The 26740-nt window shown below is 51.3% G+C and overlaps 1 protein-coding gene across 4 annotated transcripts; it reads right to left on the bottom strand.

The window, feature by feature from the left end:
• Positions 1-1131: 1131 nt before the first annotated feature.
• mcamb (melanoma cell adhesion molecule b) lies at positions 1132-25375 on the bottom strand. 4 transcript variants are annotated; one of them, XM_086215343.1, is made up of 18 exons: positions 25087-25373; positions 23887-24590; positions 10352-10476; positions 9979-10216; positions 7697-7767; positions 7527-7614; positions 7270-7449; positions 6776-6906; positions 5904-6042; positions 5709-5824; positions 5289-5430; positions 5024-5151; positions 4344-4485; positions 4041-4136; positions 3477-3518; positions 2985-3108; positions 2357-2468; positions 1133-2275 (listed from the first exon to the last, which is right to left on the bottom strand). In XM_086215343.1, exons 2-18 carry the CDS (start codon positions 23990-23992, stop codon positions 2273-2275), a joined length of 1983 nt encoding a protein of 660 aa, XP_086071469.1. In that variant the 5' UTR covers positions 23993-24590; positions 25087-25373; the 3' UTR covers positions 1133-2272. The 4 variants fall into 4 exon arrangements, with proteins under 4 accessions (XP_086071471.1, XP_086071472.1, XP_086071469.1 ...); XM_086215345.1 differs by lacking the exon at positions 4041-4136 and having other exon boundaries at positions 1132-2275; positions 25087-25374; XM_086215344.1 differs by lacking the exon at positions 23887-24590 and having other exon boundaries at positions 1134-2275; positions 25087-25371.
• Between the last annotated feature and the right edge of the window lie 1365 nt (positions 25376-26740).

The raw sequence follows: 26740 nt of genomic DNA on the forward strand, positions 1-26740 counted from the left end.
AGGGAAGCTCCAGGGTTCGCTGGCCCTCCCCCGGTCCCCCTCAGATCAGTGTTGGGGCCACCGGTGAGAAGTCACTCAGGAAGAAAGGTTGAAGGTGGCTGTCAGCTCTTCTTTGGTTGAGACCTGCCGTCTCGTCATCCAGGTGACATGTAGCCTGCAGGAACCCTCCGCTGAAGTCGCGTGTAGCCTCTCACGACTTTAGTCGCATTCTGACCTGCACGTTTCATCTGGTGATCCTGCGTCTGGTGGCAGGAGTGGCGACAGCAGCGTCAGCTCCCACGCCTGAGTCAACGGACACTTAGACACACAGGAGCTTATCGGAACAGTGACCTGAACCGCCCCGCCACATATGAAGAATGTGAGTGTAACCAGCCCCAGTGGATTCTGGGTAATGCTGTCTGTTAACTGGAAGCTGTCACTGCGCTTTCAGTCGTCCTCTGTTTCCTTTTTCAGTTCCTAGTTGCCTTGAGAATGTCTTGAATGATGAACCTCATCACAGCGCCGTGTGTCGGCGGTCAGACAGCTGGTCGTTGTGTAGTGTTTGCGTGTTTCGTACAGTTACATATTTGTGCTGTGATACTGTCACTCTAAAGGAAATTTGTATAAAGTTAGTGATATGAGAAAAAAGTGTCTGTTTTATTTCATTTTGCATTCCTGTACAACTTCTGTTGTTCCAAAGCTTTCGTTTACTTCTGTGAATAATTGTGTACGCGGTGCCATACGTCTAGAACCGGGCCTGTTCTAGAGCCAGTGGTCTCAGGCCTCTGGCTCTGGAACCGGTCCTGTTCTAGTGCCAGAGGTCAGAGGACCTCAGAGGGTAAGATGGTCCAGCATTGCTTCGCTCCTCGTCAGCTCATCTACGAGTCCCAGGGCTGCTCAGCGGCAGCCTGACGTTTGTCTACCAGAAGGAGATAAACCAGGTCCCAGATCAGCTCTTGGCCTCAGATGTCCCTGGTTCCCTCACTTCCTGCATCGGGACATGTCAGTTTTCTACCAGAAGAGGGCGCTGTTGTTCCATGTAACTGCTGCTTCTCATCAGTAAAAGGCATTCATTAACTTTGATGGTTTTTAAAGCTCATATCACGTTGGAAGTATGCACAGTGCTGTTAATAAAACGATGAGCAGAAGTCACGTCTCTTCTCTCCAACTGTTGTGAAGGAGCTCCGAGGCTCCCGCTGCAGAGGGGAAGCTGTCGACCAGCCATTCAGTTCCAGAGACCATGTGGTTGGTGTCATGTAACAGGCAACATTTATTTGGTTCAACTTTTCAAAGAACGACTGTAAATTTTTTGGTAGAGTAAATTGGTTGTATGGCATCAACATCTGGGATGTTAAAGAGCAGTTTACAAAAAACCAACATTGTTCAACAGTTTCCAAAAGCAGGAAAAACAAAAGTGTCAGTCGAGTAAACGAGACAGTGGATTCATTTGCATATGTGGCTCCACCTCCTTGGCAGACTGTCATGTCACCTGACCGTGAGGAGGGGGTGTGGCTGGGACGCGTCAATACTCAGTAACACAAACGATCATCATTCACACAAACTTTCACATTACAGAAAATAATCAGTGCACAGAACATGAAAGAGAACCATAGCTCAGAAGGAACGGTAGAAAAAAGGCATCTGATGTTTACTGACAGCAAAGCTTGAAACCCAAAGAACTCACTCATGTCAAACCTCCTGCATTTAATCCCAGAGTACTACTCATCCTGCAAAAATACCTCCTTTAGTACACCCAAACTGTGGAGCGTAAATAGAATGAAGCTCAAAGTGAAGGCTTCTTAGTCTCCAAACTAAAGCAAAGACGCTGAACTGGTTGTGGCGTCGCTGCGTCCCTGAAGGTTTCAGTGTTCAGACTTCAAACAGAAGACAAAATACCAAAAAAATCAAATAAAAACTAGAGGACAAAAACTTCCTTGAGGCACCAGAGCAAAATAAAGCACTAATTTATTTTTGGCTGGTTTCCATAAAGTTATTTTAAATAAAGAAATATATACACAGATTATAATATGTACACTTGATGGAAGCTGTTTGCTTCGCTGAATGCAACAGTTCCTGGACAGATGGTGAATAGAAGGAGAACCGCACACGTTCTGCTGGAAGGAGGAAGATCCACAAGCAGAGGGGAGGCATGGCGGTCTTCATCAAGGTGTGTGTGTGTGTGGGGGGGGGGGGGGGGGGGCTGATATGAGTCCACCAAGAGGTCATCACTTGCTGAGCTTTGACGTAAAACTACAGTATGGAGGAAGATCAGGAGTAGCTGCCCGGTTTCCATTTACTGCAAACACATGGAGGGAGAGGAGAGGTGAGGAGGAGGAGGAGTTACATGTGATGATGATGGTGGGGGGGGGGGGTCTACCTGGTTGCTGGGAGGTTGTTTTTCCCCATTGACCCCGAGGAGCACAGCTTCCTCAGTGTTGTCGCTCTTCATCTCCACCACAATGTCGTCTCTGCTGGATTTGTCTTTGGTGCTGCAGGAACAAAAAAATCCTTCAAGTCAGAGGCAAAGCGGCCAACTGCTGGGTCCCGAACCAACAACCTCAGGGGTCTGGGCCACTCGGTTCTTTCATCCAGACTCAGTTAATGTCGTAGGATGTGAGGCTGACACCCTGTAAAATGTTGTCGAGCTGCTCAGCTCATGTCCTCATCAGTGCCTGGACCCCAGCAGCAGCAGCGTTTCTGCTCATCTACAACTAAGGAATCCAGGAGGTTGGAGCGTCTGATCCCTCCACCATGGGACTGGTCATGTGACTTCTTTGTCTGTTAGCAGGATGTTCAAACAGGTTTTGGATGAACAATAGGAGGTTGTAAAATTAAGTCACTCTTGATGATTTGGAGGCAGAGCCTGACGAATGTTCTGTGTTCTAGGTGTTAGCAGGATTTTGCGTTGCCATTGACTGTCAGTGGAACTTGTGAATGAAATGTCTTGCGTTCTGTGAAAAGAACATTTCCATGTCTGCAAATGCTCCTGCTCGTGGTGCACTTACAGGTCCTGCTTGCCAGATCGGCCACAGATCTTTCCCTTCTTGTAGAGGAAGTAGAGAACGCTCCCCAGGACGGCCAGCAGCAGGATGCAGATGATGACGACTGCAATGATCACACCGCTGCCCTCTGGGGGAAGAGGCACAAGTCTGGTTACCAGGGTGCAACAGGGAGAGGAATGAGAAGGCAGTGGTGGCGGCGGGGGGGGGGGGGGGTCAGGCTGGTGTTGGCATGCTGCGGTGTAAGGACGTAGCGTGCAGCGCTAACTTCACCTCCCCAATCTGGCAGTCATTCAGAAGTTTAGAAGCGTGCGTGCAACAGCAGGACAACATGCACAGGAGAAGGTGAAGATGACCGATCATCAGGAGAGGAGGAGCTGTGGAGGAGAGAGGAGGAGCTGTGGAGGAGAGAGGAGGAGCTGTGGAGGAGAGAAAGTGGAAGGAAGCTTTTGCCTTTGAGACAGCGAGGAAGAATCTTCAGGGGCAAAACACACAAACCTTTCTTGGTTATCTTGGGGGAAGCTGGTGTTTCTGCTTTGACTGGGAAAAACCACATGAGCACAATGATCAGCAGGCCTGACAAATCGAACACAGACATGTTTACAATCCCAGGACCCTCTATTAAACCTGGACACGGGCCAGCAGACAGCAGCCCTGGTTGGTCTCGCTAACCTGACAAGAAAAACCAGCCAGGATTTTTCTCTGCCCTCAGAAGCTTCCTGACATGATGACGAAGACGAGTGTGGAGGAAGAGCAACAGACAGAACACAGGGCAGCCATAACGGGTCAGCAGACTCCCTCACCGAGCATCAGCTGATTCCTACAGTTACACTGATGCGTGCGTGTGTGTGTGTGTGTGTGTGTGTGTGTGTGTGTGTGTGTGCGCGCACGAGAAAGAGTACTAGAAACACTGTAGCTCCCATGATACCAACAGCAGCATCTGAACCGATCACTTCATCACTTTCCTCCGGTTGAAAGTCTTTTCACCATCGCTGAACCTTCTTCTCACAACCCTAGACTGCAGATCCAGTCTCAGCCCTGCCCTCACGAGGGGGGTCTTACCTGTGGCAGAGGAGCTAATGCTTGCTGTGGTGGCGGGTGGTGTTGTGGTGGCGGGTGGTGTTGTGGTGGCGGGTGGTGTTGTAGTGGTGTGTAAAACTGTGGAAGAACATGTAGAAGCACAGAAGGGAGGCGACTCCCTGTTAACACATGGGGGGGGTGCACATCAAACAGCCACACAGCTACAAGAGGTTAAAACACGTTACAGCACACAGAAGCACCTGAGTGACAACAACGTCAGACGTGACAAAGAATGTGTGTGTGTGTGTGTGTGGGGGGGGGGGGTAGACACAACCAGGAACTCACGGGCTTTTATGTTGAAAGCTACAGCGTCCTTGCCGTACATGTTGGAGGCGTTGCAGAAGACGGTGATGTCAGAGGTGACTTTGACGCTCACCAAACTGTAGACAACCCCCTCCATCACTGTTGGGGGGTCTGAAGTGAGAACCTGATCCAGAGACACAGATAAAGAACTGAGAGACTCCCCTTTCAGTGGGGACCTACGGACCCCGCGTCGCAGGTCTGACCACAACTTGACGACTCCACGGATCCAGAAGATTTCAAGATCTTCTCCTGGATCAAAGTGCTCAGCTGGACGAAGTACTGCGAGTACAAAAAACCTCCAACATGCATCACATTTACCACCAACAGCTGCTGCTAATTTTCTAAATCCTCATGGCAAATTTCAGGGTTCCATCCTGCTGTTTAAGAATTTAAACCGTATTCTGCATGTATGATGTCATCATGGCTGTATGATGATGTCATCATGCTTGTATGATGATGTCATCATGGCTGTATGATGATGTCATCATGCTTGTATGATGATGTCATCATGGCTGTATGATGATGTCATCATGCTTGTATGATGATGTCATCATGGCTGTATGATGATGTCATCATGCTTGTATGATGATGTCATCATGGCTGTATTGGGGGGCTACTGTTTTATAGCAGTCAGTGCTATCACGATCAGAGTTCTGGGCTACCTTCCCATCGGCGGTGGTCCAGATGACACTGGGGGTGGGGAAGCCTCGGACGTTGCAGCTCAGGTCAACTGTGCTCTCAAAACTCTGTGCGATCTCCGTGTTTTCTGGTGTCACAATCTCCGGCGAGCCTGAAGTAAACAAATGAGATCATAACCCTGAAGTTCGATTACTTCTTGTACTTCTGAAAACACGCAGGTACTAGAAAACCCTTCAGCAGTGTACCTGTAAAATTGCTGAAACCCAAAATACCAGCAATGGGACTCACCCCTCACATGGACATGGACGGTCCCGCTAGTCTCCATGTTCTCGATCTCAGGGACAGTCACCACACACAGGTACGTCCCTGCCGAGTCGAAGGAGGTGTTCTTCAGAACCAGAGTGTGACCCGCCCAAACCTCCTGGCCATCCTACACACCAGGACACACACATGGTCAGCTGGGGTTGCCTGGGTCCCCCTCCACGCTGGGCAGGCGGCCATTTTAGTTGAGAATTAAAAGAAGTTCATGTCCAGTCCTGGAAGTAAAACATCAAACTACAGAAGACATTCAAGGGTCTGGTTGTGTGGACGTCATCGAGGAGATGCTCAACATCCTGAACCCCAGACTGGTGTCGTAGTGTCACAGTTTTGGTCACCCGACATCATGGCCAGCGTGTGTGTGTGTGTGTGTGTGTGTGTGTGTGAGACCTTAAACCATGCTGTGCTTGTGGGTAGAGAGGAAAGGGCGTTGCAGGTGGCCTTAAACTCCTCCCCTTGATCCACCTCATTAGTGTTTGCAGGTGTCACCACAGCCGGGTCGAGGACTGCACACATCAGAAAGACGCGATCACAGGAGGCAACACTCGGGTCGCAGTGCTGATAAAACGCTCAACACAAACCTACAGTTGACAAAGATGGTGGTATTCCCCGAGATCTCCTCAAAGGTGTCCGTGTCCAGAGAGACACACTGGTAGAGTCCACTACTCTGACGGGTCACGTCAAACAGCCTCATCCCGTTTGCCGTCTCCAGAGGACTTTCATTCTACAAAAAGTCAAAGAACAGCTGTCAGCGGGGGGAAGTCCGACGTTCAGGTCCTAGCATGCAAGTCTCTGTGTCAGCGACAAGTGTTGTTTCTGGCTGCACGCTTATAAACTGTTGTTTAAAATGTGGGGCGGCGTGGCTCGGCGGTAGAGTGGCTGTCCAGTAACTGAAGGGTCGCTGGTTCAATCCTCACTTCCCCCGGTGTCCATGAGCAAGACACTGAACCCCTGGTAGCCCTGTGACAGACAGGTGACCCGTCCAGGGTGAACCCCGCCTCTCACCCAATGCTAGGATAGGCTCCACCCCCCCATAGAAAATGGGTGGATGTCTAAAATGCTATTTTTCCAAAAATATTTTTTTTCTGTCAAGTGCAGTTTTTCCCTCCTTCATCCCTCCCCAAAGATGCAGGAAGAACCAGCCTCGTATATTTAGCTTGAAGCTAACGGAGCCTGACGGCTAACAGCTAAACTGTCAGTTTACAAACTCCCCAGGTCGTCTGGTATAATCCCGGTCTTCTTGATCCAGACTTGTGATCAGTGATCCACCAACTCTGACTGGGGACCAGACCTGACTGGAGCACTTGTGTTCAGCGCTGGTGCATGGTGGCGCTGGACCAGGAGCCTTCTGAACTCACAGACGTGTCGCTGCTGCGTCACGTCTGTGAGTTCTTGAGAGGTCAAATGTACTTTTTAGATGAAAAGTCATTTGAAATGAGGGAGGTTGATTTTCTTACATCTCCATGTTTGATTGTTAAGATGGAGGATGGACTATTCCCGTTGCCATGGCACTGAAGCTCAATTGTGTCCCCCTCCTTGATTTTACCCTTCGGGGACTCCACCCACACACGAACCGCGGTGGACGGATCTGAAACAGAAAGAGTACAAGCTAGATCAAAAACCTGAACTCGAGGATGTTCGATGTGATGGAGAGAACTGAGACCTGCGCCTGTGCCGACCTCTGACCCCCCTTTGTTCTGACACGTGTCTCTTAAGTAACAAGCCATCACATCAAGTCCTCAGTTAGAGAGGCGCGCGAGGCCTCAGCAGCCCGCAGGCACATTCTGATTGGAGGCTTGCTGCTGTCACTCTGCACTCACACGGGCCGATGACGACATCCTTCCTTCCTCCTCCAGACCTCTGACTAGTTCTTGTACACCGCATGACTTTTAGAGACTGAATCTGACCCAGTGTGAGACTACTGTACTGTACTGTACTGTGTGAGACTCACAGTACACGGTGATGTTAATTTTCGAGGTCTCGGTCATCCTGGTTCCTCCGGGAACAGTGTAGACAACATCGCAGTAGAAGGTGGCGTCTTTGTCCTCCTTCATCACCTTCATGCTCAGCTCACTCCTCACTGAGTACAAACCGCTGGACTCCATCGTGATGCTCAGTACCACCTTCACACCTGCAACACACAAGAGTGGCCATGAAGCTCCGGCGGAGGAAGCAGCGCAGCTCCCTGATGATGTCAGCTGGGCTCACCGTCCAGGCCACCTGGCAGTTGCGTGCTGTTTCGGTACCAGGTGATTTTAGGTTTGGGGAAGCCATTTTTGACCTCGCAGGTGCCAATCTGGGGGGGGGGGGGGTGAAAAAAAGAGCAAGTTTAACTGGACTGGGACCCCACCATTATCTAGTCCTGAAAGTGGACTCACCTTGGACAGGGTGCCCTCGTTGACTGAGATCCCTGTTTGAACTCCCTCGATGGTGGGAGAGCCGGGGGTCACTGCAAGTACAAATGATTAATCTGTGCTGGAAGGCCAGAAGTGCATGGGAACAGCTTGAGACCAGAACAAGACCTGCTAGACAACGACGTGTGAGATGTGGCCAAGGTCATGAATGCGCCGGACGTGCAGCGGTAACGTGTCATCGTACGCAGACTGGACAGAGACGGCCAGGACACAGACTGACCCACGCTATGAAGGTGAATTCACCAAAGTTACGACAGAACATGTTTGGAGGCTGACCAGCAGGCAGAGACACGCCTCCCTTCTGGAAAACCTCCTCTCCTCCCTCTGGAGACCCTCCTCCCCTCCACAGACCCTCCTCCCCTCTGGAGACCCTCCTCTCCTCCCCTCTGGAGACCCTCCTCTTCTCTCCTCTCCTCCCTTCTGCAGACCCTCCTCCCCTCCACAGACCCTCCTCCCCTCTGGAGACCCTCCTCTCCTCCCCTCTGGAGACCCTCCTCTTCTCTCCTCCCTTCTCCTCTGGAGACCCTCCTCTTCTCTCCTCCCCTCCCCTCTGGAGACCCTCCTCTCCTCTCCTCTCCTCTGGAGACCCTCCTCCCCTCCTCCCCTCTGGAGACCCTCCTCCCCTCTGTAGACCCTCCTCTCCTCCCCGCTGCAGACCCTCCTCCCCTCTGGAGACCCTCCTCTCCTCCCCGCTGCAGACCCTCCTCCCCTCTGGAGACCCTCCTCTCCTCCCCTCTCCTCTCCTCTGGAGACCCTCCTCTCCTCCCCTCTCCTCTCCTCTGGAGACCCTCCTCCCCTCTCCTCTCCTCTCCTCTGGAGACACTCCTCTCCTCCCCTCTCTTCCCCTCTGGAGACCCTCCTCCCATCTGGAGACCCTCCTCTCCTCCCCTCTCCTCCCCTCTGGAGACCCTCCTCTCCTCCCCTCTGGAGACCCTCCTCTCCTCCCCTCTGGAGACCCTCCTCCCCTCCTCCCCTCTGGAGACCCTCCTCTCCTCCCCTCTGGAGACCCTCCTCTCCTCTCCTCTGGAGACCCTCCTCTCCTCTCCTCTCCTCTCCTCTCCTCTCCTCTCCTCTCCTCTCCTCTGGACACCCTCCTCTCCTCCCCTCCCCTCTGGAGACCCTCCTCTCCTCCCCTCTGGACACCCTCCTCTCCTCTCCTCCCCTCTGGAGACCCTCCTCCCCTCTCCTCTCCTCTGGAGACCCTCCTCTCCTCCCCTCTCCTCTCCTCTGGAGACCCTCCTCTCCTCCCCTCTCCTCTCCTCTGGAGACCCTCCTCTCCTCCCCTCTCCTCTCCTCTTGAGACCCTCCTCTCCTCCCCTTTCCTCTGGAGACCCTCCTCTCCTCCCCTCTCCTCTCCTCTGGAGACCCTCCTCTCCTCCCCTCTCCTCTCCTCTTGAGACCCTCCTCTCCTCCCCTTTCCTCTGGAGACCCTCCTCTCCTCCCCTCTCCTCTCCTCTGGAGACCCTCCTCTCCTCCCCTCTCCTCTCCTCTGGAGACCCTCCCCTCTCCTCTCCTCTCCTCTCCTCTCCTCTGGAGACCCTCCTCTCCTCCCCTCTGGAGACCATCCTCTCCTCCCCTCCTCCCCTCAGGAGACCCTCCTCTCCTCCCCTCTGGAGACCATCCTCTCCTCCCCTCCTCCCCTCAGGAGACCCTCCTCTCCTTCCCTCTCCTCTCCTCTGGAGACCCTCCTCTCCTCCCCTCTCCTCTCCTCTGGAGACCCACCTCTCCTCCCCTCTCCTCTCCTCCCCTCTCCTCTCCTCTGGAGACCCTCCTCTCCTCCCCTCTGGAGACCATCCTCTCCTCCCCTCCTCTCCTCCCCTCTCCTCTCCTCTGGAGACCCTCCTCTCCTCCCCTCCTCTCCTCCCCTCTCCTCTCCTCTGGAGACCCTCCTCTCCTCCCCTCCTCTCCTCCCCTCTCCTCTCCTCTGTAGACCCTCCTCTCCTCTGTGGAGAATCAGAGCTCCAGACTGCTAGTTATTTTCATCACATCGAAGATGAGTGACAGAGACAGATTCCCCCTCACACACACACACACACACACACACACACACACACACACACACACACACACACACACACACACACACACACACCCTTCTGGTGGAGGTGTGGAGCTGCATGATGCACCAGAAAGGAGAGGCGGGCCTCTATCTGCTGGTCCTCCTCCAATCATGATGGAGGATGTGAGGATTTCACAGAAAGTTGGCGTTTTCCTGGCAGAAGCCGTTGTTCTGGACGCAGCCTCACCAAACACCATCAGCTTGGTGCGACCCCTCGCACTGCCGTCTGTCACACTTTGGATCAGGCAGATAAAATCCACTTCATCGTCCAGCTGCACATCAGTGATGGTCAGCACCACCTCTCTGCTCGCGCCGGAGCCGCTGACGCTGACGTTGATGCGATTACTGAACCGTGCGTCCTGGTCTACGATGGTCTGGCTGTTGTCCTGGTAGTAGAGCTTCTTCTCCTCGCCAGCCTTGGTCTCCTAAAGTTGAGAGTTCAAATGCTTATCATCACACATACACAACCCTGAGTTGGTGTGTGTGTGTGTGTGTGTGTGTGTGTGTGTGTGTGTGTGTGTGTGTGTGTGTGTGTGTGTGTGTGTGTGTGAGAGACTCACATATAACCAATGAATGATCATGTTGCTGCTACTGTTCAGCGCTGTGAACATGCAGGTGATCTGAGCCGTTTCCCCCCTGAAGACCTCCACTCGGTCCTCCATGTTCACCTGCACGTCGGCCCACGCTGGACGACACAAACACAACACACCAGTCAAGAGAGAAGAGGAACAGTCGTTAGTCCTCGAGTGTGTGTTCCAGATTCAGGTCGGTCGGCGTTCTGAATGTGTTTCAACTGATTCTTTCCCCAAACGTCTTTTGGGCTTTACGGGTTTGATTGACAGCTGGGAGACACCTTGTGCCCTCTATTTGGTTGGCTCCTCTCAGGACCCGAGCCTTCTTACCCACAGAAACAAGAACTCTTCCATGGGTTTACTTTTTGGGAGTTTCCCCATCATGGGACTAATAAAGGAAGATCTCATCTTTAACGCCTGAGGAATGTTTCCAATGTGACGATGATTAGATGTAAACCTGGTGGATCTTCAGTGTTCAAAACACACAACAGTCAAGACCAGAATCTGATCTGGTCACACGTACAAGCAGCAGTTTTCACTTGTGAAAGTGAACATGTGAAGTCTGCTCGCATTTTGGAATGTTTTCATGGTGTAAATCTCATGTGAACATGACGTCGACCAGCAGGTGGGATGGAAAAAGGCGGGAAAACGTGGGAATTCATGTGTGTGTTGTTGAGGGGACAGGAGGCACAGAGGAGCGAGTCATGGTGGGTCAAAGCATGGAGCCGCTATGACAGGAATGACGAGCCCACCCATGTCCACATTAATGTGCTGCATTCCACTACGGCACCCTCTCCCAGGAAGAAAGGCTCAATTTACAGGCTGCATAGAAGCCCCACTGTTCCTCCATCGTCTGCCTCTGACGAGCGACTGGTTTTCCCCCTCCAAGGTCTCCCAGCGTGATGCAGCCCACCAGTCTGAGGACGGACCCCTGATGGCACATGACATCACCACACAGGATCCACTAGATGTTTGCCATGATCCAAACTGTCGCTGCTGGTGGGGGACAGAGGTTAGCCCCTGACCCCCGACCCCTAGCCTGGAATTACAACTCAACGTCTGCTGTCACATGTGCAGCCGAAAGCAAAGTGACTGTCAGGAAACATGAGAGCTGATGGAAGTTTCACTTAAAACCACTCAATGAGTCTATTACCCACAATCCTCTCTGCCTCACCCATTTACCCTTCATCTTCTGACAGCTCATTTCTTTCCTGCATGAACAACAATCATTAGCTCCTCCTCCTTCGCCCCCCCCCCCCCTTGCTCTGCTGTGCTGCTGTTTACTGGCTAATGGACGGATGCGTCCCTGTTAAAGAAATTCAATTAGCCTCTCCAGCGTTTACATTTCCTGACCATTAGTGACGGCCGGGAACACTGACTCACTCACAGCATCCACCCCACCTGACGGCCGACGACCCAGCGTGGACGCAGGATTGAAAACTGGGCGTTCACTGGAGGCTCCTGAGCATCTCAGCTACATCTCATTGGTAGTTTGACTGGTTTTTCTCTCCACGCTGTCAGAGAGGCTGGCCTCAGATCAGTCCCTGCTGACGACAGCTGGATAATAGTCTCCATCAGTACGACAGGAAGAAGCCGAGCAGCAGAAGCCTGAACGTGACTGAGCACGCTGAGTCAGTGGCTTCGACCGGAGAGGAATGTTGTCGCTGCTGCTGCTGACCAGCATGACCACAATTATAGCGAGCAATGTCAACGCCATCCCTGATTTGTTTGAAGGAAGATTTTAGCCTCAACCAGCTCAGCCTGTCCATCTTGTGCTGTAATGCCACTTTGTTCCTCACGAGGTGGTAGTGAGCCCCTGCAGCAGTGACCAGGTGGAGTTCTGGCTCCTATCTGGTGAAGATCTCCACCGGGGCTGCGGCCAGAGCTGATGTTTGCATCCTCTTCACATGGGAGGCGTGGCTCGGAGGTAGAGTGGCCATCTAGCAACCGAAGGGTTGCTGGTTCGATCCCCACTTCCCCCGGTGACCATGTGCAAGTGTCCTTGAGCAAGATACTGAACCCCTAATTGCTCCTGATGAGCAGGATGTTACCCTGCATGGCAGCGCCTCCATCAGTGTGTGAGTGTGTGTGAGTGTAGCGCTTTGACTGCTGCTAAGGGAGGAAGGCGCCATATAAACACGCGTCCCCTGACCATTCACTGATGCTGCCCTTTAAACGAACCCTGACTGAGGTGCTAGTACAGACACCAAGCTCAGTGCTGGAGTTTCATCCTGAGCTAACGCTAAACAGATTAGCATTGCCTTGGTTCTGACCCTTTGATGACACGCGACGTGTCCAAGGGCTGTTCTCACTCTCTAACATAATTCAACCTGGTAGCAACACGGAGCCTCAGAAACGAAGATGGTCGGACGTCTCGTCTCTCGGGCCGTTCCACTCCTCTTAGTTTCCTCTCTCTTTACGTCAAACATTACAAGGACAGTAGACCACCCGTCCACAGCCACAACCTGCCCAACAAAAGCAAAACTGAGAGCGTAAACTGAGGACCGACCACCTCCAGGCTGCAGATCTGAGCACAAACACGTCTGTGGTCACAGGAAGTGACATCACCCAGTGGTTTGTTTGAATCCTCAAGTTTGGTGTTTATGCTGTCACCATCTTGGCTTGTTGACACGAGGAGGTCAATATTTGGATGAGAGGCTGGAACTGGAGAGAAACAGTAGTTTGTTACAGAATGAAAAAGATGTTGGGGAGGAATTGGCGCCTTTTCCTGACCTGGATAATATAATAAGCGTGGGAGTACTTCACTGTACTGACAGCAGTACTCCAACACAACCAGAGTAGTACACCATGGTAGTACTGGTTCTTACACAGCTGGCATCAACCACCAGCACACACTTGCTGCTCTACTATTTCACAATTTTATTTTATAAGCCTGCTGACAAACAAAGAAGACAAACCTCAGAGGATCGGTTTGAGATTTCTCATGTCTGAAACTTGAATATCTGTCCCTTGTCACCCTCATACCTGCGGGGAGAGAGAGAGTTTCCAAAAAATCTGAGAAGAAACCAGCAAGCAAAATTTTAACTTGTCTGTTTATCTTATTTAAGTTTCCTTGCACTACCCCCCCCCCCGCTATAATAACAGCATTTCCTCAGTACACACACACACACACACACACACACACACACACACACACACACACACACACACACACGCACACACACACACCCGGCCATCTCAGGGGAAAGTGACTGCAGCACTTCCGTCTCACTCTTCCTCATCTGCCTGTTTCTCTCACCACTCCTAAACTCTCCAGACCTTCAGTCTTCCTGCTGCATCATTTAGGGATGAAACTCAAGGAAAAGAGAGCAAGAGCAGTTGTTTGCACTTCGCTGTGTTCTTGTCCAATCTTTCCTTCCATCAGGACATCAGACTTTTTGGTTCTGAATAAATATTAACATTCCAAGACTTCCTCTCGCTTTTAGGCTGCAAATAATGTTTGATTCCCTGACATGCGAGGACATGAGAGAGGACTCTGACTATTACACCTACCAGGAAGGACACAATGACACATTTGTGTGTGTTGTGAACTCAGTTATGCACCCGCAGGTCAGCTGAAAGCCAGAGTGAGTATAAACAAAGTAAAGCAGAAGGTGAAAGGAAGTCTAACCATGTAAAATGACAAGAAGTTCTTATAATATCATCCATCTGATAGCACTGGAACACAAGCAGACCCACCATGTGACGTGTCTGCAGCCCCGTCACTTCTAAGAATAACAATGGCCTATCAGCTTGTTTGCTGACATGTTACAGCGGCTACAGTGCAGCGACCCGGCTGGTACCAGAATAGCAGCCCAGCTTCAGCTCACAGAGAAAGGAGCATGGGAAACCAGAACCACGGCCAAGACGTTCCAGAACAGACGCAAACCAACAGAGCAGAGGAGAAAATGTGAAAACAGTGAAAGACAGACCAGCAGTCCCAGTCCACACGCCTGCTGGTCCACACACCCAAGACATGCTAGTGCAGGGGAAATAGCAGCAGCAGTAGTGGTAGTAGTAGCAGTAGTGGTAGTAGTAATATTGTTAATGTATTTGGGGAAGGACGCTAACTGTAATTCTCTCAAGGCTTACAGAAGGGGAACTGGTTCATTTTCATTCATTTCCACAGAAAATTATAATGTCATGCGATGAAGTTGACCTGTGACCTTTTGGACATCCGATGTCCTCACTTACTCTATTTGACTGAAATGTTGCCATAATTTGGTCAAGTGATATTTGACTGTCCTGTTTCTTCAGAAGTGGGACCCAGGAGGGAAACCAACAAGTACTCTCTCGGGTCGTGTTCCAGGAGACAGAAATCAAGGGTTCAAAGGGAAGGTCATCTGATGAATGACTTCATCAGAAGAATCCACCGGATTCCACCAGGCAGGAGAGAAGAAGGTGAAGAAGAAGAAGAAGCAGCAGCTGAAGGCGCTCAGGTGATGTTTCCTTGCTTGACACGATGAGACTGACAGCAACAGCTGCAGCAAACAGAGAACTGTACATTCTCACCATGCCACAGAGACAGGGTCTCACTCTCTCTCCTCACACACACACACACACACACACACACACACACACACACACACACACACACACACACACACACACACACCACTCAGCGGGGGGCTGGAGCCAAATACCAGCAGTATCCATTCAACATACCATCAGTATGAAGGATTTCCAAAGGTCTGAGGATACGATGGTGCCAAGAATGTAAATACAGCAGAAGGGACCACGGGGGGGGGGGGGGGGGGGGGTCACTCTGTTCTGTGATTTCTTCAGAAGGTCGGACGCTAAGTTCCAATTCAGAAAACCAGCTGCTGTAGAGATCAGCTGAAGCTGAGATCTCAACACACCACTCTACCAACATGTCCCACAGTAATAGATGTGTGTGTGTGTGTGTGTGTGTGTGTGTGTGTGTGTGTGTGTGTGTGTGTGTGTGTGTGTGTGTGTGTGTGTGTGTGTGTGTGTGTGTGTGGGGAGGGAGGTTAAGGGTCTTCCTCCCAATAATGCAGCTCGGGCCTTTAAAAGATCGCCTTGGAAAGGAACTTTTAATCTAAATGACGTCCACCTTCCCCGTACGGAACCACTGAGAGTACAGGAGCAATCTTGAGATCGTTCCTTTTACTGGGCGAGTTCTCAGAGCGTTTGCTTATGTCTGGCAGTGGTGGTGCACTTCTCAGGTACAGGTCGCTCCTTCAGTGGGCTCCACGCCACACAAGTGTTCACACAACTAAGAGAAGGTGGCCAGGTGAGGCCAGAGACCCTCACGTTCAATCCCACCTGTGCTCATAGCCCCACCCTGGTTTTAGGACACATCAGGTGGGGCAAGGGCAAAACTTCTGTTCATCTTTATTCACATTTGCTTTCTGAATCTGCCTTCAGACTCATGTTCAGGCTCCACTGAGCCCTCCAGGAATCACCTCAGATTATAAAACATCTGGGCATGGAGAGGAGGGCTGGACCAGCATCCAACCCCTCTGATTGGTCAGCTGTGAGGTCCGACCCCTGCGAGGAGCAGCGTGGGTCCACAGACCTCCAGCTGCTCCCTTCTGATAGCAGCTCTTTGGTCTTCCCTGCAGAGTTCACTGTTCCCGAGCCTTGGATAACTTGGCAACAAGAGTCACTCGCCTTTACTCAGAGTTTCCACGCTCAGCCATTTGGATGCCCCCCCCCCCACACACACACACACGCGTGTATATAGAAAAAGTGTGTATACATGTGGAACATCTGACTTTACGCAGTCCTCTTCCCATGTCCAGCTCCACTTCACTAATGAATCTCTGCTACATGCATGGGAGTGTTTGAGGGGATCCACTTCCTCAGGCCTGCTCCCCTGGTGGTACAAACACCCCCTCCATCCTCTTTCCCACGTCCCAGACCACAAAATGGCTTCCATCAACCAGAAAGCAGAAATAAAATAACACAAGCTGCTGGGAAGTATGGGAAAGGCCATCAGGGACAGTATTTTTGTACAACGCTGATTGTGACGGAGCAGCAGGAGAAGTCCCATGACACAGCTTCAAGTATGAGATGTACGCTGCTCGCTGCTGGCATACTGTAGCTAAAGATAGACTCCACACACACACACACACACACACACACACACACACACACACACACACACACACACACACACACACACACACACACTGAGGTATGAGCAGCAGCCCTCTCTTTTTGTGGATGCAGCAAGTGGCAATAATGAATCACAAAACCATTCCTTCGCTCTTTTTTTCTCGACATGCATTTGGGTGATTTCGCACCCAACCTGGAGCCACACTGGTGACATCACACCCACTGTGTAAATACATCTAATTAACCGTTTCCTGTTGGTTTTAACATGGACGAATCTGAAGTTCAAGGTTGTTTCTCGTGCTTCTGAATCTGTGCTCCTTCACAAGTGCAAGGGAACCCGAGTACATCAAAAGCGCCAAATACGCACCTGCCACCTGCGCCAGCGTTGGCGGCAGCAGCTATCGGCCCGGTTTGATCATTTTGGTCCAAACGGCCCCCAAGCTTTAGTGCACTCAGTATTTAACCCTTCAAACTCAGAGCACATCTGGTGTCTGCTAACACTTAAGATCTGCTGTGGGACTCAGGAGAAATTTAATCAAGTAACTGTGGAGCTGCACAGCTTGAGTTCTGAGGGTTCAAACACAACCACGTTACTCTGGGGCCGTTCCCCTCATGCTGCTTCAGCATCGTCATGTCGACGCACATTCATGAACGTGGTACTGGATGTGCAGCCACAACATCCTGTCTCACTGGGTGATGCTGACCTGGAGAGGGTGGGGGTCAGATTTAACCCTTCAGATAGAGGAAGCACCGGTGCAGATGACTCACAAGCGACAATGAAACAAAGGGCAAACTGACAAGTTTGAATCAAAGCAGCGTTGAAGCAGCGTACAAAAAATTAAAAGTGAGCAATGAAGAGGTTTGAACTAATCTCATGCTCACATGTTGTCCTCGCCGAAAGCGTCGCCATTATCAATCAGAAGACAAATAACTGGGTTGATTTACAGTATCTCACATGCTGCCGTCTCAGAGGGAAACAGCCCTCCACTGTCTTCACTGGAGCGGCTGATTAAAATGACTTCAACACTGACTGGAGGCTCCGACCATCAGAAACCAATCTTTTGAGGAGGAGACTGACGAAGGGTCAAGTTTTAGAGGTTACGCCAACGTGACATATAAATATCCAAACAATAAAAACCTTGCTTTGGCTTTAATCTGCCATCAGAAGAGGAGGAGAGCACAGCATCAATGTTAACTGGAGCTGAGTGGAGTCAGCGTCACAGCTCAGGCCTGATAGGCTGCATTAGGTTGAAAGGGCTCTAATGTGCATTAGTTCGGCATTATTTCAGGAAAACAACATCCATTATTAAGCAGAGGGTTGAACCAGGCTGGACCTGGACAGACCTCACGTCAGCTCCCAACGGGCAGCTTCACATCCACAGATCAACCAGCTGCTGAAGTAACGAGACCCCACGTCTCCCTACCGACGCCAAACACAGCCCGCACTCAAACGTCCCACCTGGACACACCTGCTCCAGATCCCAGATACGGACGACAGCCTCCCTGGTGATGGATGAGGTTCCCTGGGGAGCCCACCAGCGTGCCTCCGCAGTCATTAGCGGGTCTCTGGTGAACCAGCTGCACTCACGACCGCAGACCAGCTCACAAGAACCCGAGTCAAATAAACTGCCTTGATCTAACATGCAAAGGCCCCTACAGCAGGAGCTGTACCTTCAGTCGCCACGTATTTACAGTAAAACATGAAGCGAAACAGGAACCTCGCCACACATACAGATAAGCCCCCCCAGCTGCTGCTCAGCTTTCTCCCCCTCTAACTGCCCCGATGCTCAAGAGCGAGGAACTAACGAGTGCCATCCAGCTCCAGATGTTCTCAGAGCATCAGGATGTGGGACCATTAGATGGTTGTTACCAGGCCGAGCGGCACCCAGGCAGGTGTCACTCAGGGCCAGGCGGTTATTCCTGTAGGGTTATCAGAGCCAGATTCCATCTAATTGCATCACATTTTATTCCCCAGGGGGCCGAAGGACACCTCTCCATAATGGGTTAATGTGTTAAAGTAGCTTGTGGACGGCCTCAGTAACAACAACGTCACAGGACCCTCACAGTGAGTTTTACGCCTTGTGAGACATCAGTTTTCCTCCAAAATAAACCATGTGAGTTTGGCAACGTTCCCCAAGTGAATGAATTCTGGTCCAGATGGGTTCTATGTTCCACATGAGGCCCACATGTCACGCGTGATCCCGGAGCCCCGCCGACTGTGAGAGCGGTGTCGATTTTGTGTTTTGTTTAAACTACACACCCTGAGAATGGTCGTTATTCTGAGCGCCCAGCGAGCCCCTAGAAGCCATCAGGACACAAAGTGTGACTGACAAGAAGGAACAACTGGCTTTCCAAGGGGCTCCTCCATGACCTTTGACCCTGATCATGAAAACACAAGGGAACCAATTGGAACAAAAACCTCTCTGATGTCCAGCACCTCTCCCGAGCAGCCAGATGAGTCCGTGGTAACTGGACGCACATCCATGAAATGCAGAAATTCACTGAGAGTTGTCGTAAACGTTGAGGCAGCCATGTTTGGGCTGCACCTATCACAACGTTTAATACTGGAAACGCTGGACTAGGGGCCTGTCCGGGGTGACCCACCTCTCACCGAGCTGCCAGTTTGTGCCAGATTTGAAATTCCCAAAAGGTATTGTGTTAGTGAGGAAGGCACGCAGAGGAAACACCTGAAAATAACCAGTACACGTATATAAGTATCCAGACATCTGATATTTAAGGCTCCGATTCTCTAAAACGCCGGGGAAGGAAGTACCGCTCAGCCTTACATTCACTCTTGGCCCTGTGTCGGTCACCCTGGAGAAGGGTTGAGACGGTTTCATATGGATCCCGACCTGCCGCATTTGACCTCTGTGACCTGTAAACAATTTCCAAATGAGACGATATCATGAAACTGTCAGGAGGCACCGGTGCGGTGGTTTGTGCATGAGGACAGGCCGACAGTGCGTCCTGCTTTTCTACAGTGATTAACAGGTTGAGAGGGTTACACAACTGAGGAAACCACTGCTGAGCCCCTGCCGACGACACAGACCCTCCTCACGGTGCCGCTGTGGCGTCCAGTCCAGAGACCCGGCTCCCTCTGAGGAGTCACAGCCCCACGGCAGCCAATGAAGCTGCAAGACAGGAGTTTGAGGGACTTTCCTGCCTCATCATCGTTAGGCCCTCAGGTCCTCGAACAGAACCGGTCACGGACCAGACCCGGTCACAGACCCATTCATGGACCCGGTTGCGCTGTGTCATCAGCAGCAGAACATTACTCCTAGAATACTGACCCAAACCACCAAATACTTCCACACCAGGCATGTGTGTGTGTGTGTGTGTGTGTGTGTGTGTGAGAGAGAGAGAGAGAGAGAGAGAGAGAGAGAGAGAGAGAGAGAGAGAGAGAGAGAGAGAATCTGATCCACGACATACAGGTTATACTTGATCAACATGCAGTACAGGGAGTAAATACTGGCTCAGGACGTTCATGCTCAGTTCCTGACAGGACCATCACCTCTGGGCAAACACGCTGAACTTCTCTCCTCTTTGTGTTGTTGGTTTCACAACCAGTTGGGCCAGTGACATCATAGACAGGAAGTCGTAATGGCGTCAGCAGTTGCACTCATCAGCTGTGATGACAGAAGAGCAGCAGCTGCGGCAGCGGTGATGATTACTGAACAGCTCTCACCTGAAACCTTCCGACCCTCGACAGAGTGAGAGACAGGATGCTGACGCAGCAGCATCAGCCGCGGCAACATCGACACGCATGACTGCTCATTTCATCCACTTCAGCATGTATATGGAAGACTGCAGAGGCTCTTCGTCAACATCGTCCTCAAAGACAGGAGGGAGTCTGGTCATGTCACCATCTCAAACCGGAGGTCACTGAAAAACCTACATTTATCCTCCCAAACATGTCAGACAGGATTCTGCTGCCTCGTCAAGCAACAGCGCTGCGCCAACACTCGCAGGTCTGTAGGGACAGACCACTCTCTCGTTTCTACCTCTGCTTTGGAAACCATCACAATCTCTATCTAAATACATCTAAAAAACTTGTACTCTTGAACTGTTTGATGGCGCTCAAGCATGGAAGCTCTAGCTCTTGCTGAGAAATGATGAAAGTCCTGGTCTGGATCATTGAAGACAGGCAGCGTAAAGCATCATCCGGTCCAGACATTTTTCCAAGATTAGTAGAACTACACCTGAACAAATGGTACTTTCTTAATCCCTCAGCAGTGGTTTCCTGCTGGTGGCGGCGGGATTCTCTCCACTCCATCCACTCTTTCCTCTGCAGGTCTCAGGAACATGTTTCATCGTATCCCTGAGCACACACAGATTAGGTCCCATGTGTCTGTGACCAACTTTCCCCGGAGCACGGTGAGGAACTGAGTCCTGTTCATGAATCGCAAGGGGTTTCTCTGAATATGTGTGAAGATAAGCTGCCTGCAATGAGAGCGCAATCCAAGCTGGAGTGCACAAGAGAGCTCTTCACGAGCACCTGGATCCTGAGTATCAGTGCCATTTTTGTCAGGACTGGTCCATCTGCTTCGAGGGATGAGCAGCCCCTTCATAACCTCATTCACAATAGAAGCAGCTTGGTAATCTGCTGGAAGGAACCTCAGTTTAGTGCTTCCCTTTCCGAGGCGCTGCGCTCTGCTGATCTCCATCAGATTTGCTGTGTCGTGACACAACAAAGGCATTGATTGTAGCTCACGTCATGTGAAGAGCCCGGCGCCCCGCAGCAGCACAGCCATGACCCTTCTGTGACAGGGGTCTAATATGGCTGCTCTTTGACCCAACTTGATTAACTGATGTCACAGGAAGTGAATAGTGTCCTTATCGGGAGTCACCGATACACTTCAACAGTACGCCTGTCTTTCTTCTGATGTCATCATGGCCTGCAGACAAAGATCTGGCAGCGAGACAATGGCGCTCCTTCCGGCTTCACGTGCACATATATGAGCACGAGGCTTTCAACATGCAGCGGGTGTGAGCGGTGCCCACCCACAGCTTCACATGCTTGACTCATGAACCAAAAGCATTCTGAGGGGGAGAAAAAAGCTGAAGCGGCCTTTTGAGTGTGTCACACACTTTTGCTGCATCTTCTCAAGGTTCTGAAGTCGATTGTTCGCCTCAGTGTAGGAGGGACAGAGGCAGGGATATAAACGAAGGAGACCGACGGTAGCAGAACGCACAGACACAATTTATTACATGCGATCATATAAACAATACACAAGTGATAGAAACTAAAGGGAAGCGTCACTTCAGGTTAATCCAGACCAAAACAAAAAACAAAATAAGTGACCTTTTACCACCATTTACTGGCACCAGAGAAAAAAGAAATAAGGGAACAAGCTCACAAATCGAAATCTGACTCCCTGGTCCAACAAAAACAGGAGAAAGCAGGTGATCAAAATAAATGGCGATTTACCCCGACTGCTTCACGAATGTGCGATATACAAAAGTGCTTGTTCACGAAGTGACAAACAAAAAAAGTGACAGAACTAAAAACAGCTAATGGCACGCTGCAAACAAAACGAGTTCCAAGATACAAAAATGAGCAGAGTTGAGGCTCGACACAGGCTAGGAACACAAAACACAACTCTCAACAGCTTCGGTACAGCGGTTCAGGTGAATTAGCCGCTCCCTGAAGGGACTCACACAGTTAAGCACATTGGAGGTGGGACTAACAGTCTCTGACAGGAACTGTTCACGAAGCAGATGGAGGGACCACGCACAGTGGCCACACACGAAGTCTGCAAGACTGAAACCAATGGACTCCTGCACAGTTTCCCTTGCTAGGAGGAGGAAAGGTAGACCCTCATCCCAGTCCTTCCCGGTTTCCAAGCAGTACTTTTTTAACATAGACTTCAATGGTAAATGGACTCCATTTTATAGAGCACTTTAATACCTTAGCAGCACTCCAAGCTCTTCACAGTGTCGTCTCATTCACACTCACACACTCACTCACTGATGGTGGAGCTGCCATGCAAGGCGCCAGCCTACTCATCAGGAGCAATTATGGGTTCAGTATCTTGCTCAAGGACACTTCGAGATGGTCACCGGGGTCGAGGATCGAACCAGCAACCCTTCGGTTTCTCAACGGCCACTCTACCCCTGAACCATGCCGCCCAATGTCTGAAACGCTCCAGCGCACCCTGAGATTAGGGGTGGCAGGCGCTGCTCTGTCTGTGACGGATTGACAGCAACGACACGACTTGAGTGAACAACTTGGAGGTAGAATTTGTGCCTTGGTCAGTTTGGATGTACCTGGGAAGACCAAACGTAGAAAAAGTTAACAAGCGCCCGGACAACGGCTTTGGTTTTTTACATGCGCAGCAGAAAAGCCCAAAGTCAGTAGGTACTGATGCCCAGTCTTGGACACGCGGCCCATGGAGCTGCACGCCATTCCCTGGGTGACCTACACAATCAAGGATTATGTGATTAATTGGTTCACCTAACGAGGAGCAGGAGGGTTGGTTTGGTTAGGTTTCCCTTGGCACACAGGACAGGAGCAGCAAAAGCAGGACCTGGGCCAGAATAAATAACACTAGACGCAATGATAAGTTTTCTTAACCCCTAAATGACCAACATGTGAATTCCGAGCAAGACTAAGAACTTGGGCTTGGAAACTTTGGGGAACCACCACCTGCTGTACTGCATTCCACCCCAGATTACCCTCTGCAGGCGGGTGCCCAATGTTTTATAGAGCAAAAATGCTTTATTTGACCAAATTAGACACCTCCACATCATCACATGTGAACTGCATGCTGGTCATCACTTTACCCTGAAACATACTTCTGATTAGGAAGCTTTAGAGGAGAGAAGATACTGGGCTTTGAGGACTTATCAGAGACCTCCAGACGTCTGGAGGCATCTCAACTGATAGGTGGCCAGAACGGCTGCCGAGAAACCAGCGCTCCTTAAATTTGACAACACGCCTGACCGCCGTTGGCCTATCAGGTCAAAGACTCACACACAGAGTTTTTAAGCTACCTCAGTTCTTACTACTAAACCAATACTGTGTTCTGCCACAAAATAGCAAACACACTTTCTCCTGTGACTCAGCTGGGCCCCCTAATCATGAAGGTGTAGCTGGTGGGACAGAGTTTACCGGTACACAACTGCTGTGCACCACCTAGGTGCCCCCCGAAAACACAGGTTTTAGTTTCCCACCAGCTAGCAACCAAAGCTCAGGTAAGGTCAATGAGTAAGGTCACCGTGAAAGATGAAAAACAGTGAAGGACAGGAAAGTGAGTTAGCTCGGAGAGACAGGCTCGCCTTCCTGGACCAGAGCGGGGGGCAGCGAGGTCGTGGACAATAGTCAGGCTGAACTCCAACAGGAGATAAGCATGGAGAGGGTGGTAAAAGCTCAAAGGGTCAAACAAGGAGCAGGAAAGTGGTGGAAGGTTGGGGGATGTAGGAGTATGAGAGTTAAGTCTCACCACTATGACCTGTGCCGATGCTACAGATGTCAGCTGCCCGAACAAAAACAGGAGACATCTGGGAAACGAGCAAAGTACACACAAACACACACACACACACACACATACACACACACACACACACACATACACACACACACACACACACACACACACACACACAGTACAGACCGCCAAGGTCCAAGATAAGTGTTATTGGGGAATTCCCATTCCTTTCTGGTACTTGAAGACAGCCTGAAAGTCTGATGAACGCCACACACACAGCCTGTCCCCAGTACAAAAAGGTATGTCTCGCTCTGTCATGTTGGAGGACATCTCTTGACTGCGTTGTAGTCGCGTCCTTGTGAATCAAGAGACTTCTCCACCCGACACCTGTGTCCCCATCCTCTGATCCTTCTTATCCACCTCTTTCTGCCACAACAGGGGCACTAAGAAGAAGGTTCTGGGGCGGGAGTCTGCCTCCTCCAAACAAACAAGTCTGAGCAGTAACAGCAGGAAGGGTGCTGGGAGGGCAGCCGGGGGCCTGGGCACCCCCTCCTCACCCATTTCACACCACATCCACAGCCACAGGTCTGAAAATAAACGTCCTGCATCAGACAAGTTCCCCTCCAAGTGTCCATGGCTGTCATAGCAGGAGCAGCGGGAGAAACAGCTACGAGTGACGGGACAAGCGGCACAGGTGAGGGCGTCCCCAAACACACCGCCTGCAGGTATCACAGGACAAGGAGCGAGAGAGAGAGAGAGAGAGAGAGAGAGAGAGTGTGTGTGTGTGAGAGAGTGAGTGAGTGAGAACCAGTCACCCTGTGAGGACCCTCAGCAGCAGCAGAAAGCAGGAAGCTAAAAATACCAGTAGCAACTTCACACCCAAACTTCGTTTTCACGCCCAGGCAACAACTTCTCTGTCTCCATGTTTCCCGCGTGTTCGGGTGCAGGTGAGTCCACCTTGATCAGCCCTCAGCTGCATGCGGGCGCAACCACCGAGTCTTCCAGGCTCGGACACCCGCTGACCTGCCGGGGGCACCAAACCCGCGGGGGGCAGGACCTCTGCTGCTGCGGGGCACCAGCTGACCCCACATCTGTATAAGGACCCCCCCCCCCCCCCCCCCATAATGGCAGACGACCCCAATTTTCAAACTTTATCAGGCTTCTCCCCCTTTGCGCTCCTTCCCTCGTGACTTCCAGCTACAGGGGGCGACTCACCTCCGCAGGTGTGAAGGAGGACCACAAGTCCGGCGAGCAGAGACGCGGCTTCCCCTGCGACCATGGCTGTCCGGTAAGTGCGGGCGTGTGAGCGCGGCGCGGTTCTCCTGAAGACTGCTGCTGCTGGTGCGGGTGGAGGAGGAGCAGCTGATGATGGTGGTGGTGCGGGAGGGGCAGAGACGGGAGGTCCTGGTCAACACTGTAAAAAATGTGCCCCAGAAACGTGGTACAGTGACGGTGGGCTTCCTCCACACCCGCTGAGTCCCGCCTGTGCGGGTGTTTATCAGCTCCGACTGCTGCTGCATCACGTGACCCACCGCTGGATGGCTTTTTACAGTGGATAAATGAGGAGGAAGGAGTGCGAGCAGGAGGGCGGCGGCGTGACACCGCCTCTCTGTTGGTGCCAAAACTCAGAAGTGAGACATTTGTGAATGTGTGGTTCCCAGCAGCTGAAGATGTCAGCAGGTTCAGTTCTCCATCAGATCCACCAGTAAACACCAGACTGGTGGATGGTGGAGGTTCAGTTCTCCATCAGATCCACCAGTAAACACCAGACTGGTGGATGGTGGAGGTTCAGTTCTCCATCAGATCCACCAGTAAACACCAGACCGGTGGATGGTGGAGGTTCAGTTCTACATCAGATCCACCAGTAAACACCAGACTGGTGGATGGTGGAGGTTCAGTTCTACATCAGATCCACCAGTAAACACCAGACCGGTGGATGGTGGAGGTTCAGTTCTACATCAGATCCACCAGTAAACACCAAACTGGTGGATGGTGGAGGTTCAGTTCTACATCAGATCCACCTGTAAACACCAGACCGGTAGATGTCGGAGGTTCAGTTCTACATCAGATCCACCGGTAAACACCAGACCGGTGGATGGTGGAGGTTCAGTTCTACATCAGATCCACCAGTAACACCAGACCGGTGGATGGTGGAGGTTCAGTTCTACATCAGATCCACCAGTAAACACCAGACCGGTGGATGGTGGAGGTTCAGTTCTACATCAGATCCACCAGTAAACACCAGACCGGTGGATGGTGGAGGTTCAGTTCTACATCAGATCCACCAGTAAACACCAGACCGGTGGATGGTGGAGGTTCAGTTCTACATCAGATCCACCAGTAAACACCAGACCGGTGGATGTTGGAGGTTCAGTTCTACATCAGATCCACCAGTAAACACCAGACCGGTGGATGTTGGAGGTTCAGTTCTACATCAGATCCACCAGTAAACACCAGACCGGTGGATGGTGGAGGTTCAGTTCTACATCAGATCCACCAGTAAACACCAGACCGGTGGATGGTGGAGGTTCAGTTCTACATCAGATCCACCAGTAAACACCAGACCGGTGGATGATGGAGGTTCAGTTCTACATCAGATCCACCAGTAAACACCAGACCGGTGGATGGTGGAGGTTCAGTTCTACATCAGATCCACCAGTAAACACCAGACCGGTGGATGTTGGAGGTTCAGTTCTACATCAGATCCACCAGTAAACACCAGACCGGTGGATGTTGGAGGTTCAGTTCTACATCAGATCCACCAGTAAACACCAGACCGGTGGATGGTGGAGGTTCAGTTCTACATCAGATCCACCAGTAAACACCAGACCGGTGGATGGTGGAGGTTCAGTTCTACATCAGATCCACC

Source organism: Aulostomus chinensis, chromosome 10 (genome assembly GCF_037954235.1).
Source record: "Aulostomus chinensis isolate RoL2024-O1b breed Wild chromosome 10, RoL_Achi_v1.0, whole genome shotgun sequence".
Taxonomy (NCBI): Eukaryota; Metazoa; Chordata; class Actinopteri; order Syngnathiformes; family Aulostomidae; genus Aulostomus; species Aulostomus chinensis.

Excerpts from the sequence above, each read along its gene's own strand:
- mcamb (XM_086215343.1), bottom strand. The coding sequence starts at position 23,992 with ATGTGTGTGTGTGTGTGTGTGTTTGTGTGTACTTTGCTCGTTTCCCAG. Across the intron at positions 5,152-5,288 it reads CGTCCATGTCCATGTGAGGG|GCTCGCCGGAGATTGTGACA; the intron begins GTGAGTCCCATT and ends TGTTTACTTCAG. Across the intron at positions 2,469-2,984 it reads CGATCTGGCAAGCAGGACCT|CACCAAAGACAAATCCAGCA; the intron begins GTAAGTGCACCA and ends TTGTTCCTGCAG.